The sequence below is a fragment of the Hemibagrus wyckioides genome, linkage group LG17, assembly GCF_019097595.1.
Source record: "Hemibagrus wyckioides isolate EC202008001 linkage group LG17, SWU_Hwy_1.0, whole genome shotgun sequence".
Taxonomy (NCBI): domain Eukaryota; kingdom Metazoa; phylum Chordata; class Actinopteri; order Siluriformes; family Bagridae; genus Hemibagrus; species Hemibagrus wyckioides.
This window is the reverse complement of record NC_080726.1, coordinates 11,873,575-11,887,371: the sequence shown is the minus strand read 5'-3', so window position 1 is coordinate 11,887,371 and position 13,797 is coordinate 11,873,575. Positions and strand designations below refer to the sequence as shown.

The 13,797-nt window shown below is 36.7% G+C and overlaps 3 protein-coding genes across 3 annotated transcripts; all 3 read left to right on the top strand.

Annotated features, from left to right (window-relative positions):
- Positions 1–959: 959 nt before the first annotated feature.
- Positions 960–5,846, top strand: ftr86 (finTRIM family, member 86). Its single transcript, XM_058414213.1, has 9 exons — positions 960–1,536; positions 1,696–1,791; positions 2,238–2,471; positions 2,768–2,927; positions 3,416–3,511; positions 3,729–3,818; positions 3,914–3,979; positions 4,193–4,395; positions 4,698–5,846. Exons 1-9 carry the CDS (start codon positions 1,018–1,020, stop codon positions 5,031–5,033), a joined length of 1,800 nt encoding a protein of 599 aa, XP_058270196.1. The 5' UTR covers positions 960–1,017; the 3' UTR covers positions 5,034–5,846.
- Positions 5,847–7,513: 1,667 nt separating this feature from the next.
- On the top strand, positions 7,514–9,088 carry cbln20 (cerebellin 20). The gene is made up of 4 exons (XM_058414215.1): positions 7,514–7,633; positions 7,887–7,991; positions 8,140–8,280; positions 8,462–9,088. Exons 1-4 carry the CDS (start codon positions 7,627–7,629, stop codon positions 8,887–8,889), a joined length of 681 nt encoding a protein of 226 aa, XP_058270198.1. The 5' UTR covers positions 7,514–7,626; the 3' UTR covers positions 8,890–9,088.
- A 1,226-nt stretch (positions 9,089–10,314) lies between these two features.
- On the top strand, positions 10,315–13,621 carry cbln18 (cerebellin 18). The gene is made up of 5 exons (XM_058414214.1): positions 10,315–10,404; positions 11,952–12,084; positions 12,202–12,381; positions 12,516–12,647; positions 13,317–13,621. The coding sequence occupies exons 2-5, from the start codon at positions 11,982–11,984 to the stop codon at positions 13,619–13,621; spliced, it is 720 nt and encodes a 239-aa protein (XP_058270197.1). The 5' UTR covers positions 10,315–10,404; positions 11,952–11,981.
- Positions 13,622–13,797: the final 176 nt, after the last annotated feature.

Here is a 13,797-nt window from a genome sequence, read left to right as displayed (position 1 = left end):
TACACTGACATTTTGTAATTTAGCAAATACATTTATTCAGAGAGAATAACTGTCTTGTAAACAATAAAACTCATGATTTTTTTAAATGATTTTTCTCTTTTCATTTGCTGAACTTTCCCTCTAAGGTTCTCAAACCTTATTTGCTCATTCATTCATTCATTCGGTCCATCACAAGGCACTATACACACTCCCTAGGGGGAAATTAGTGGAGCCAATCCACCTTCACACACCTCCCATCGCACTTGCGTCACATCAACTCATGTGTGTTAAAGGATGAGCTGTAAGGGAACACCCTTACAGCTCATCCATTATGGTAATTGATGGTACTTGATGGTAATTGATAGGTCCAGCTGAGGGGAGTTCTTCACTCGTGTGTGTGTGTGTGTATCAGCTCAGCTATGTTGAGGTGTCACATGATGGATGACCATCCAGAAAGAAATGTCAGAAAATCAGTCTAATATCTTCTGAGAGAAGAGACGTTCTCTTGCCACAGATGTCGCTGGGATTCAAATTGTCATGATGATAGTTTAAATGATTTTTCAATTGCACCAATTGTTAATATATTTAAGAAGAAATTTGAAAGTGTTTAATTTTGAGTTTTGTCACATTATCATACTTTAATGAAAAAGCATTCATGTTACATTTAAACATCATGAAATTTGATCTTCATGGTGGCAATGCCTACTACAATCTGATGTCATTATTTCTGCATTCAGGACTTTCCCCACTGAAAAAACCCTCCCTCAATCTAAACAGTGCTGTTTCTTATCGGGTTCTTCATTAGTATGATTGTAAAACCAGTTAATCAGCATTTTCAGATTCCTCTCAGCCTACATCATTTAAAAGCAACTGAAACTGGTGATGTTCTTATGCAACTCACACCCATGACATACATGGAAACAGACCTGTTATACCAGTCATTAGCTCCACCCACTCAAGGTTTAAAATGTAAGTCTTGTGTTTTCGAGAGCTGGATTGTTTCGTGATCTACAGGGACCTTGGCCTTTCTTCCCCAACATGGCTGCATCCAACTGCCCTCCAGACGACTTTTCATGCCCAGTGTGTTTGGAAATTCTATGTGACCCAGCTACTCTTCCTTGTGGTCACTCCTACTGCCTTCAGTGCATCCAGAAGCACTGGGATAAAGCTTCTGCTAAGGGTCAGTACTCTTGTCCTCAGTGTAGACAGGTGTTCAATCCTAGGCCCTCTCTGGGAAGAAACAACATGCTGATGGAAGCCATGAAGAAACTGCGTGTGGGAGAACAGGACAAGTCTTTACCGTGCACTGTTGTGCCAGTGAACCCTTCTCTCCAGCCAGCAGCAAAAAGGTCTGATGGAACTACAGGACCTGATGAAAAGACAGCAGTGCAGGGAGGATTATACCCTCAGCTCCCATCCAATTCACCCAAGCTGTGTCCGTTACACAAACAAGTGTTGGAGTTCTATTGCTGTGATGATAAAGAAATTGTGTGTGATGAATGTAGCCTCATAGAACATAAGGGTCATCGAGTAATGAATCCAGATGAAGAAATGGAGGTAATTGCTAAAATTCTGTGTTGTTCTACTTTCTACTTGTTAACTATGTCACTTTTTTTTAACAAGTAATTTGTTTTTATTTTTAAATATATCCCTTTGGAATAGTGCCATAAATGCTTGACCTAGTTTATTTATTGATTTTAATTTTTTTGTGAGCAGCAAGAGCTGTCAAGAAAGAAAGAAAATATACAAAGAAGTGTTCAAGAAAGAGAGAGGATCATTCAGACACTACCACAGATTTTTCAAGCTAACAAGGTAAGTTTAATCGCCAAGACATTTCTTTTATTGAAGTTTTTAGGATTAGATAAGCATGTCTTTCTAAATGCTTTACATTATTACCTTAAGTTCAGTGGTGCCATAATAATTTACTCCCAGGATAAATATATCTGCTACACAAATATTTAATCTATTTTATCTTTGGATATGTCACTGAAAATTTAGCCCCTTTAAGTAATTTCACTTTTATCCCTGCCTCAATATTGTCTTTACTAGGAGCCCATTAGATATAACATATCATTACTGTAGTGTTGTGTTAATTATAAAGTACTGTGAGCATATCACAATTTATTTAATTTATTTTTTTTAATAAATGGTTCCTAGGCAGAAGTCTTTAAATATTACAAAATGCTTTGTTAAGAAAACAAATGACTATGACTATGGTAATATGGTGCAAATGCTTGCTGCTTCTTCTTTTGTGTTAGACTGCCATTCAGCGGCTGCAGACAGAAAATCTGGAAGTTTTCGGTGACGTAATGAAGAATGTGGAATTAATGAGCTCACAAGTAAATGAACTCCTTCGAGCTTATGAGGCCTCCTGTTACCATCGTACAGAGGGCCATGGCTATAAACTACAGGAGGAGATCAGACAACTATACAAGCAAGATGCAGAGCTACACAGCCTAACTAAGCCTCAGGACTCCATTCAGTTCTTAAAGGTATGATCCGCTTCACTCAGGGTTTAACATGTTTTACTTTTAAAATTTTAATGTAAGTATGCTGTATAGTGTAAGACTGTACAGACCTGATTATTCTTCATGGGGGTTATGGGGGCAGTAGTAGCTTAATGGTTAAGAATATTGGGCTATTTATCTCAGAATATTGGGCTATTGCTCAGCTGTCGCTGAGGTAAATGTAAACCAGTCATCAACCAAATGGTATTTTATATATGTATCTGTATTTAATATGTAATCCTATGTTTAATTCCTTTATTTTATTCTTGCCTCCATGCCAGACACTTGACACCACAGGTGGTGTGGATGCATTTGGAAATCCACAGCTGGATATTGTACACCTAGAGTCAGTAGTGTCTGGGATCAGATCAGCTCTTGGAGCTTTCCGAGTGGGGCTGCATGAACTATGTAAAGGAAGCTTGACCAATATCTTCAGAGCCGGTGAGTACCTGTCCAATACAGCATGTTTAACAATACATAACATGTAAAACAGCTTTATAGATCATTACGTACTTTATTGCCTTCTGAGTTTAAAAAACTGTGGGGAAAAAAAGTTACAATCGATATGCCAGACCTCCAGGAGGACTGCAATGATTAGTCAAGCAATCTGGCACATTGGATTCCAGCAGAGCTAGAAAGCATATGTTTAACAAAAATATAAATATTTTCCCTATTTTGTATCTTAAATTACACTATTGATCATTTTTTTGCTATTCACTGAAGGATAATGATGGAAAATCTTTGAAATGGCATTTAATTTCAAAGATTAAAATAATTTTTTTGTAGTCTTCTTTTTCAATCTAATGTGTTCAAAAGTTTAGAATCTTAGCTTATCATGTTTTAGCTCTGAAGTATCACACTTGTAAGAAATTGCAAGGTATTCACATTTATCTATTAAATCTAATCCACCACAATACATTTTTATGTAGTGAATGATGCACAAAATACAGCAACAACAAATAATGCTCAGGCAGCAGAGAAATGCCCCGATCCCAGTCATTTGCAGGGAGCTTCAGAAAATACAGGTAAGCAAAGTTTTCTTTATGTAAATGTTCATTTGCTAATCATGTTTTTCTTTGTTGTACTTTGTTGTAATTATTCAAATCTTTAATACTATAACTTCTCTATGATGTCTGACTCAAAATCAGTGCAAATGTTTACAAAATACAGCACATTTCACTGATATAATGTTACTTGAAATTTGTAACAGAATGAATGCATGTTATCTTGCTTTCTCTTTAGCTCCAGAAATGACTCCTGCATCCAGTAACAGTGACAGTAAACCTAAAACCACATCACTTCAGCATCCAACAGCTTCTTCTGCAAATTCAGGTACGTATAAATACATAGATAGCAGTGCAAGTACAGTACAAATTTGATGGAAAAGAATCTGTTTTTAGTAAATGTGATTGCTTTCTTGTTTGTAGAGAAGAAAGTGACTTCCCTAAGTACAGAAAATCTAGCACCTAAATCAAGGGAGGAAATGCTAAAATGTAAGTTTATGACTTATGAATTTTTAAAAACTATTATGCTAATGATTGAATATCTATGTTTGGGTGTGTTAATTGGTCTTTTATGAAATGTGGCTTGAATTAACTATTGAAAAGTAGCACAAAGATTGGTTTCATAAAACATGGTATAACAGATCCCTTATACAATGTAGACTTTTTAAAAGTTGTCTCATTAAAAACACCGTTTCTGTGTAGTCCGCTTTGAGCCCACGATGGACCCCAACAGTGCTTATCGTCACATCCGCTTGTCTGATGGAGATCGCAAGGCCAGTCTCCGAGCAGAAAACCAGAATTACCCACAGCACAATGAACGCTTTGTCTACTGGAGACAGGTCATATGTCGGGAGCCTTTGGCGGGAAGTCCTTACTACTGGGAGGTGGAATGGACAGGACAGAAGGTACATTAATATGTTCACTAGAACTTATTCACCTTGAATACTTGAGAAAATGAAACTGTTTGAGGTTAAAATATATACATTGCATATACACGTCATTTTTAACAGAAGGAAAAAAGAGTCTGTACATTTTTGTTAATTTAAGGGAAACATCACATAAACCCATGCAAATTAATTAAATGTCATATTACTAATTATATGATTGCTCTCTAATAGGATTAATTATAACAGATTTATTTCTAGTTCTTTCTAAATCAATAACTAAACACTGTGATATCATTAATGCAACTCTATGGTCTCTGCAGGTCACTATTGGTGTAACCTATAAAGACATTGGGCGCTCCCCAGCAGATGACAGCTCTAGACTTGGCCATAATGAGTTCTCATGGAGCCTGTACTGGTCAGGCACAGCCTTCTCTCTGTGGCATGCAGGAAAGGAAACTGCACTTGCTGCTCCTAAAGCCCGGCGCATCGGGGTCTTTTTGGACCAGCAGGCAGGTGTGCTGGCCTTCTACAGGGTCTCTCACAACCAGGCCCACCAGATCTGCTGTGTCGAAACTGAATTTAGCAGAGCTCTCTACCCTGGTTTCCGCTTCTGGTCTGGTGTGGGTTCTACCATTACCATTTGCCAGCTGGATTGAGTGATGAAGGCTGATGACGATCCTTATTTGCAAACCTATTTGACTGATACTGCACTGTTTGTTTTCACTTAAATGCTAATGTACGGAGACCTTTGATTTTGATGTCAGTGAAGTGAATAGTTTTACCACTAGATGTTGCTGCAAGCATATTTCACTGAGACATCTCAGGAACAGAGCACTCTGTGGCCACCTCAACTGTATAAAGTACAGGGGTTTGATGCTGGTGTCATAATTTAAAACTGCTACAGATGAAGCGACAAATTAAAGGAAAAAAGTTAAATATAAAAGGGTGTAATGTTAAAACAAAAGTTCTTTATAAGGTGTTGTCACCACAAGCTGCTAGAATAGTTTAATGCTACTTAGCAAGGATTAGACAAGTCTCCGTAAATGGAACAACAAACATCGTTCTTCCAAATGATATTGCAAATGAATATTTCCACACTCTTGTATAAATACTATTACTATTAAATATAAAATACTATATAAAACTATTTAGTGGCTGTTTTAACTGAAATGTTGGTATATGAATTTACACTGATGCATTTGTCTGGAGTTTTGAACTGATAAGCATGTAAATAATAAATAATAATTAAAAGCAGAACTTCACTTGCTGTATGTCCTATTGCATTAAGAAAATTGCATGAAAATTAGGGTCATCACATGATGTATGTCAGTGATTTTTTTCACTTTTTTCAACAACGTTTTATATATAAACAAATCCCTTAATATTGAATCATTTATTTCAAAAGCATAAAACTATTCAAATATTGGTTTCATTTTCAGTTTGTATTCTTCCTGTATCACTACATGTTAATAAATCTATACAGAAAAATACATACACACAATGAATTTTGCTTTTTATATTACATCACTGAGCATTCTGTAATCTTGGACTGTTTTCAGATTTTAGTATTCACTATTATTTTAGATTTACACAAGTGGATGCCCTTTTCAATTCAGATCATCACTTTGGTTTTAGTCCATTTTCAGTGTTTTAAGCAAAATTTGAGGCTTGTCCTGAAATCAAGCTCATAGAAAATACTTATACTTATCCTACACAGAGTTGTGGGGAATGTGGAGTCTATCCCATGTGACTTGGGGTACAATGCAGGGTAAACCCTGAACACGGCGCCAGCCGATCACCCATCCATTCACACACCACAAACAATTTAAAGATGCCAATCAACCTACAAAACATGGCTTAGGATGGGGGAGGAAACCCCCAATGCACGAGAGAACATGCAAACTCCATTCACATAGGGTGAGAATTAAATTCCACCCATAGAAATTCAAAACACTAAACTAATGTGGATCCCACCCGTGAACTTAAAGATGTGATTTTTAAATAGGTAATTCTCAAATGTTAGATTATAAAGAATGGAGATTTCTAACACAATGCAAAAGTCACAAAACAGGTTCATGACAGTGGTTCATTTCCCTAAACAGAATTATTTATGACTGATTGACGCTTCCAACATTGGCAGATTGCATAGATTTGTAGACTAAAAAACCTAAATAAGTGATGAAGTTCTAATTAAATCCTCTAAATATCTGTACCTGCTATTTCTGTAGTATCCATGCTGGTTCTGTTTTTTTTCCTGTCATGAGTCATGCTATTAATAGAGGTCTAAATAAAGCATTGTCTAAATTAGGAACACAGTGTGACAAAGGGATGGATGGAAATAACAGAAATGAGCAATTCTCACAGCACAAACAAACCTTTATCCCCTTTTCCACTTCAGACTAGAAAAGAACATCAGCTGTCATCTGTTTCTGTGCTGGCTATGCTGGCTAAGGCAGATGTGTTTCTAAATGTGGAAATGTGGAAGGCTACTGTGATTTATGTAATGTATCTAATACAGAGAAAATCTGTAGTTTACCATAGAAATATATATTATATAATATATATTATATATGATACATATTATTGCTATTATAGCAGTTATTGTAGTTGTTTTCAAAATGATTCCAGGCTCGCTAATGTATTTCTTATGTGAAATTCCCTAATATAGAGATTATAGAACTTAAATTTAAATGCAAGTGACTTCAATGAGAAATGCAATGTTAATAAAAATAGAAAATGTTCTATGATAGTACATAATTTGAATTGTTTGGATTATGCTCATAAAATAGATGCATGCTGTGACCATTTGGATTTTTGTTAGACTAAAAAGGGTTTCAGTTTCAGGGTTTGGAATCATCAAGGTGGTGTCCGATAGCTCAAGTTGAGATAACAATGCTCTAGTGTAGCAGCCCTTGTTCATTGAAAAACAGCAAACATTCTCAAATGGCCTCCAAAACTTCAGAATTTCTTTAAAGCATTGTGGTTCAGATCAGATCAGCTGCTCTGGTCCCAGTAGATGCTGATCTGGACTGTAATTGTGCACTGGTTCATGGTCTGTGGGAGTATTACAATATGATACAATGTGCTTCAAATGTCAGATAATGCAAGTCCTACATATTGCTTATCACTGGAACAAAGACAGGCAAGTTGAATCCTCACCTAGGGAAAGCAAGGGGTGGAGCTGAACAAACCTTTATAGCCAAATCTCCACAAACTTAGAGCAAATATCATTTCTGGTCAAACAGCAAAATGAGAGGTAAGACTGACCTTAAAGCTATATAAATTGGTAAGGAATATGAATATCTTTGCTGTAGGTGTGAAACAATTCAGGATCCAAATAAAGAACTAGAAGTCAGAGGATGATCTCTTTAATTATTTATTCAGATTGTTCCAAGGTCTGGCATTAGATTCTGCTATACATTTTTTTGTGGTCAGATTAAAAATAAGCTTTTGGTTATGATTGTATAATACTAATAATACTGCTTTAACTATTGTCTTTCCTAATCCAGGCCTTGTGTTCTTGTGCCTGATTGGATGTTCTCTTGCAAACCAATCTGTATACTCTTGGAATGGCCCGGGAGAGCCAAGCCAGCCTGATCCAGGCGCTGAAAATGGTAATAACAAAATACTACTATTAAAATAAAAATTTAAAAAGGGGCAAATAACTCTTGGGATTCCCAATCTTGAATAATAATTAATCTTAATCGTAACCTAAGGAACCCTCTTTGTGGTATTGTTTGGATAAATGTTTTCTATCTGCAGTTTGTCTCACTGACACTGAATCCTGTAGCTGCTGCCTTATGCAAAAGCAGATGAAAAGAATGGAGAGTTTCTTCAACATGAGCCTGAATGAGATGCGCAAAGGTCTGGAGAAAGCTGAAACTGCTCTGAACTATGTGCGCTGTGAGTAAACATAATTTTGCTTGAAATCTTGCATGGTTAGCATAGTGAACTCATGAGCTTATAATGTACACTAGTCTTCACTCTGTTGGCTGTTAGTGCTGTTACTTCAGCCGTTTTTTAAGTTGTTTTGTCACTCAGTTGTTGACTTTCTCTGTCTCTCTCTCTGTGTCTCTTTCCGCAGCCAGCCGCAGTGCCTTTTCAGTGGCACTGACTGATACTCGTCGGTGCCTAAGTTCCAGCCGAGATGATATGGTTGTGAAGTACCAGTATATATTCATTAACTTAGGTGATGGCTACAATGTTAGCACAGGCACCTTTACAGTCCCACGATCAGGGGTCTATTCTCTGGCTCTTACAGCATACAGTGATGCAGGTGCCCCTGGTGCCCTCCTGGCTGCCTGTGTTCGTTTGCGTAAAAATGGTCGCGCAGTTGCAGCACTCAATGAGTACAACACACAGGACCAGGAGGACAGTGCTACCGTCGTCCTGCCAATACAGATGGAGACTGGGGACAAGGTGGACGTGACTCTCCTTACTGGATGCACCCTGTGTGATGACAACAGCCATTTCAACACATTCAGTGGCTTTTTGCTTTATGCTACAGATTAAAAAAAATGTTTCATTCTCTGATCTCACGTCTGTGTTTAGACCTTTACATGAATTCTCACGTTTTTTCAAAATCAAGGCCATGTATCCGTTGGCTCCCATATTCAATTCCTGATCTGATAATCATTTTGTTGGGTTTTCAGTTCATAATTGAGTTTCAGGTTCAACATGGCTGCCACAGGTTTACTGTATACTATATAAAATGGGCATTCAAAAAAGATTTTCTTCTTCTGCTTCTTCTCTTCCTTCTTCTTCTGATCTTTAACCCTTAAGTAAAAGTCTGTAAAACTTGCATAACAAAGAACCAAGTGTTTTATTCAGATGAATTTAAAATAAAGATGAATGAAGAACAAATATGTTTTGTATTTATTTTTTCTGCTGATATTTGAATGTATATCAGTGGTATATGATCAAACAGCACCATGCAAACCATACAAACATACTGCCATTGCAATAGCCAGTTCAGAATAACCGCATAAAAACCCTTGATTGTCATCAATCTTCAGCATATAGATCGTATAGCATATACAGTACAATGCTCCAAAGTATTAAAATATAAATAAATAAATAAATAAATAAATAAATAAATAAATAAATAAATAAATGAATGAATGAATGAATGAATGAATGAATGACTGTTCCAGGAGACAAAATATTTGTGGGTGGACTGAGTGGAACACAAAAGGAACCTGCGTATTAGTATGATATTCATGTCCCTGCCCTTTCCTGGACCTGACTCTAAACACCATCTGATATCACCCATGTACTTGTGTTGTATTTGCACAACTCCCTTACAATCACTATTATACACCATTCAAGATTTGTGAAGACAACTGTGCAGATATTAAAGATTAAAGTGGATAATAAGCACGAATCTACAAACCAATATAGTATACTTTATTCAAAGCTTTCTTTGATTAAAGTATAGAAATTTCTTTATAGTATATAACATACTATTCCTGATTTTTACAACAAAGAAACATACTAATAACTCTTCCTTTACTGCATCTGAAATAGCTGTACTGTTTTTTTTAAAGCTTTCACAGGTGATAAGATCACTAGGTATGGTCTACACCCTAATATGAGAATCAGGCCAAAAATCCTGTACCTGCCCCAGCACTGGGATTACTGATCAAGAGATAAAGTGAATAAATGCAGCAATAATAAACAGACCCCTCTCTGTCTATACAGTATATCTGTACATGGCTCAAATGGCCAATCATAATGGCTGGTATTACAACACCCAGAGTGTTGGAAAAATGATCCGTGTGTCTTTAAAAAACATATGAAACAGACAAATTGGGAGCTCCCAAATGGGGTAGATACAGGATACAGTAACAGACAGGATGTGTTTCACACATCCCCATAATCCCTACAGCTCACACAAAAGATGGACTGCACCGTCATTAACAAGGTGTGTGCGTACACACACACACACACACACACAAACACAAACAGACCTGACAGGCTTCGCATAGTTGTCTCTGCAGATCCACTTCAACATCTCTCAGAATCACAGTAAGTATATGACTTCATTTAAAATGTGACAATGGTATTATTTTTTGAAGGTTTACAAGGTTATCATGTAAGAATCAGATGCTAGTATTACATAATAAATGCAACATATTTTTGATGAATGTTTTATAGGCAGGTTCTGTCTTCATTTCCATACCATGTTGAAAGACTTAATCAACACACCTAATAATAATAATAATAATAATAATAATAATAATAATAATAATAATAATAATAATAATAATAATAAACTAGCAACTATTTAAATATTTGAATGTACAGAATGCATACGCTGATTTGCCTGTTTATAAGTGGTTAACTTAGTGTATGATGTATGTTTACAGGGTTTAGGCAATAATGTAATTTTAATGAAATACTCCTTAGTCGCTATCTATGGCATGTATAGTGGATGATTGATTACTATGGAGAATAAATTTGAATAAACAGGCAACCAGTTGATTCGGAACTAACTTATAGTAAACTTTTAAGGGCAATTGTAATTGTAAAAAAAAATGGAAAAGTTTTAAATATGCAGCAATACAGTAAACAGTAATTCTGTTTGATTACAGTACATGATATACTCTGAAGTAGTATCCATGCATGCTTGAACCAAAACTGACTACACAATCACTTCTTTTTTTCTTCGGTTATAAGAGTTTACTGAGTGCCCCAGCACTTGATGATGTGTTGCTTTAGTTTAACTTATTCAGCTATATAATGCCAATTCAAAAGGAAATGGTTTGGGTGAGTAGAAAATAGTACTTTTGGTTACTTACAAGACAGAGTGCATTGTTGCTTACAGCTTACTTTCATGTTAAAAGTGATTATGCTGGTTAAACATAATCATACCTTTTCCTCTGCATAAAGTAGTCTATTGACTGCCCAAATAATGCCAAAAAAAATAAACGTTTTCTGTTTTTTTTAAAGAATTTTTTAAAGTATTTATTATTTGAAATGAATGATGTGCACAAATGAATGATGAAAGCACAGTAGAGGGTCGTTAACGCAGCCCAGAAGATCGTCAGCTGGCCTCTCCTCACTGTGGAAAGGCTGCACATTTCCTGCTGTCTCCAAAAACCACAGAGCAATATAAAGAACACCTCACACCTTGGACACTATCCATTCTGCCACCAGGTAGACTGTACAGATCAGTAAAATTAAGGACAAATTCAGAAACAGCTTCTATTCCACAGCAATAACCACACTCAATAGAACTAAAGCATAACATGCTGCTAGCACAATCCCTTGTTGCACAACTGAGGGATGACTGAATGTATGGTTGTGTGTTTTTCTGATTTGATTTTATGTGAACACTTTATTTTAGCTCAATTTTATGTGCTCCTTTTTAGTTTTACTCTGAATGATGCAGTGACTTGTTCACATTTTGTAATTTCATTGCACGTTACAATGACAATAAAGATATTCAATTCAGTTTTGCACTCATGTAAAAGTGACTGTTGCCATAGATTTACAAATTTTAATGAGCAGTTTAATCATATGCACATTATAAATTATTCCCAAGAAACATTTTTCTTACTCTGACTTACCAGAGACAAGATTCTTCATTGAATTAATTAAGGATGAAGATAGCTGCAGTGGCTGTTGTGGTCCTGCTGGGGGCACTGTGTCCATGCTTAATGGCACAAGTAAGCACTCCCATAAATATTCTATGGCAAGCTGCAGGTAAGCTCCTTTTTCAGTATATGCTGCGTCATCAATCTGTATAATTTATTTATTTTTTTTGCCAGTGGATAAATGATGTTTATTTAATGTTGTCGTGTTGCTCTCTCTCACACACAGCTAACTGGACCGGGGATCTGCCCTGTGGAGGTTGGGACTGTGATTGTGTGTTCAGGAATTCAAAAGGCTGCTGTTGTGTGGCTGTACCTCTTTTCCAGCTGGAAGAGACAACCTTCATGCGCATGGTAGACCTATGGAAGGATCTGAACAGCCTCAGTAACAAGATTCAGGAAATTACTGGTAACACTCACTTTTTTCTTTAACAGTTCACTCATTTTACTCAAGTAAAAAATATAAATATTTTATTTTCTTAAAATATGCCCGTGTTACTCCTAATCTTTTCTTTTATATATATATATGTATATATCTACCAGCCAGACGTAATGTTGCATTTGCGGCCTCACTGACACAAATAACTGGATGTTTTGGACCTTTCAACAAGAATGTGTCAATCTCTTACTGCAATGTGACACTCAACCAAGGCTATGGGTATAATCAAGCACTGGGTGAGCATCCTTTCAAAATACATACAGCTGAAAATTACAGTTTGGCTTGACAACAAAACTGCCAAAACAACAAAACTACCAAAACTGTGCTGGTCAAACTTGTAGAAACTTTACCAGGTGGTTCAAATGATTAAGGATCTGGGTTCAAGCCCCAGCACCAAAAATACTACTGTTGGGCAACTGAGCAAAGCCCTTAACCCTCCCTGCTCCAGGGGCACTGTATCATAGCTTCCCCTGCATTCTGACCCCAACTTCCTCAGCTGGGATATGCAAAGAAAAGAACTCCACTGTGCTGTAATGCATGTGTGGCGATAATAAAGGCTTCTAGCCCGCAGTTCTTCTAAATAGGCAAATCTGACTTAAGATCCACTAATTCTTTGGTGTTTTTTTATTTTAAAAAGTTTTCTAAACATAGCATTAACAGTGGTCATCCAGAAACTGTTTCCATTTCATCAGCATTTACCAGAGAGCAAAGATGGTCTACCAGTTTGAAAAGCTCAGTCTATGTTTGAAAGGTGGCGAGATCAATGACTACAATCATCTTTCTAGTCATTTAAATGTAGACACAGAAAGCTCACTCTCAGATCAACAGAATATAATTTTTCCAGGCCAATCATATCATTACTGTAATGTAGATATTTACATTATGTGATATTTACATGTGCACAGGAACTTTCACAGCCCCACGAGCTGGTCTTTACTCCTTCTCCTACACGGTTTACTCTAATGTGGGAGCAGAAGGAGAGCGCATCTACTACAAGGTACAGCTAATGAAAGACGGCCAGGTGATAGCCTCCTCTTGGGAAGACAACCGTGAGGACTCGGAGGACAGCGCCACGCAGACAGTGCTCCTTCAGTTGAAACAAGGCAACCAGGTTTATATGGAGCTGGTGCTTGGAAGGTTTCTGTGTGCAGACACGCAAGGCTACAACTCCTTCAGTGGATACCTGGTTTATCCGATGTCTGACATTTAACACACAAGTGTAGTTGTATACAAGTGAAGTAGTGAAGCAACTCCAGCGAATAACGATAGCAATTGGAGTATTGTGTTGTCTCATATATTTAGAGAGCACTCAATATTACCTACAGGTGACCAAGACTCGATAAACCAAGCAGATATGCGAATTTGGTAAATATGATTTAAAATGAT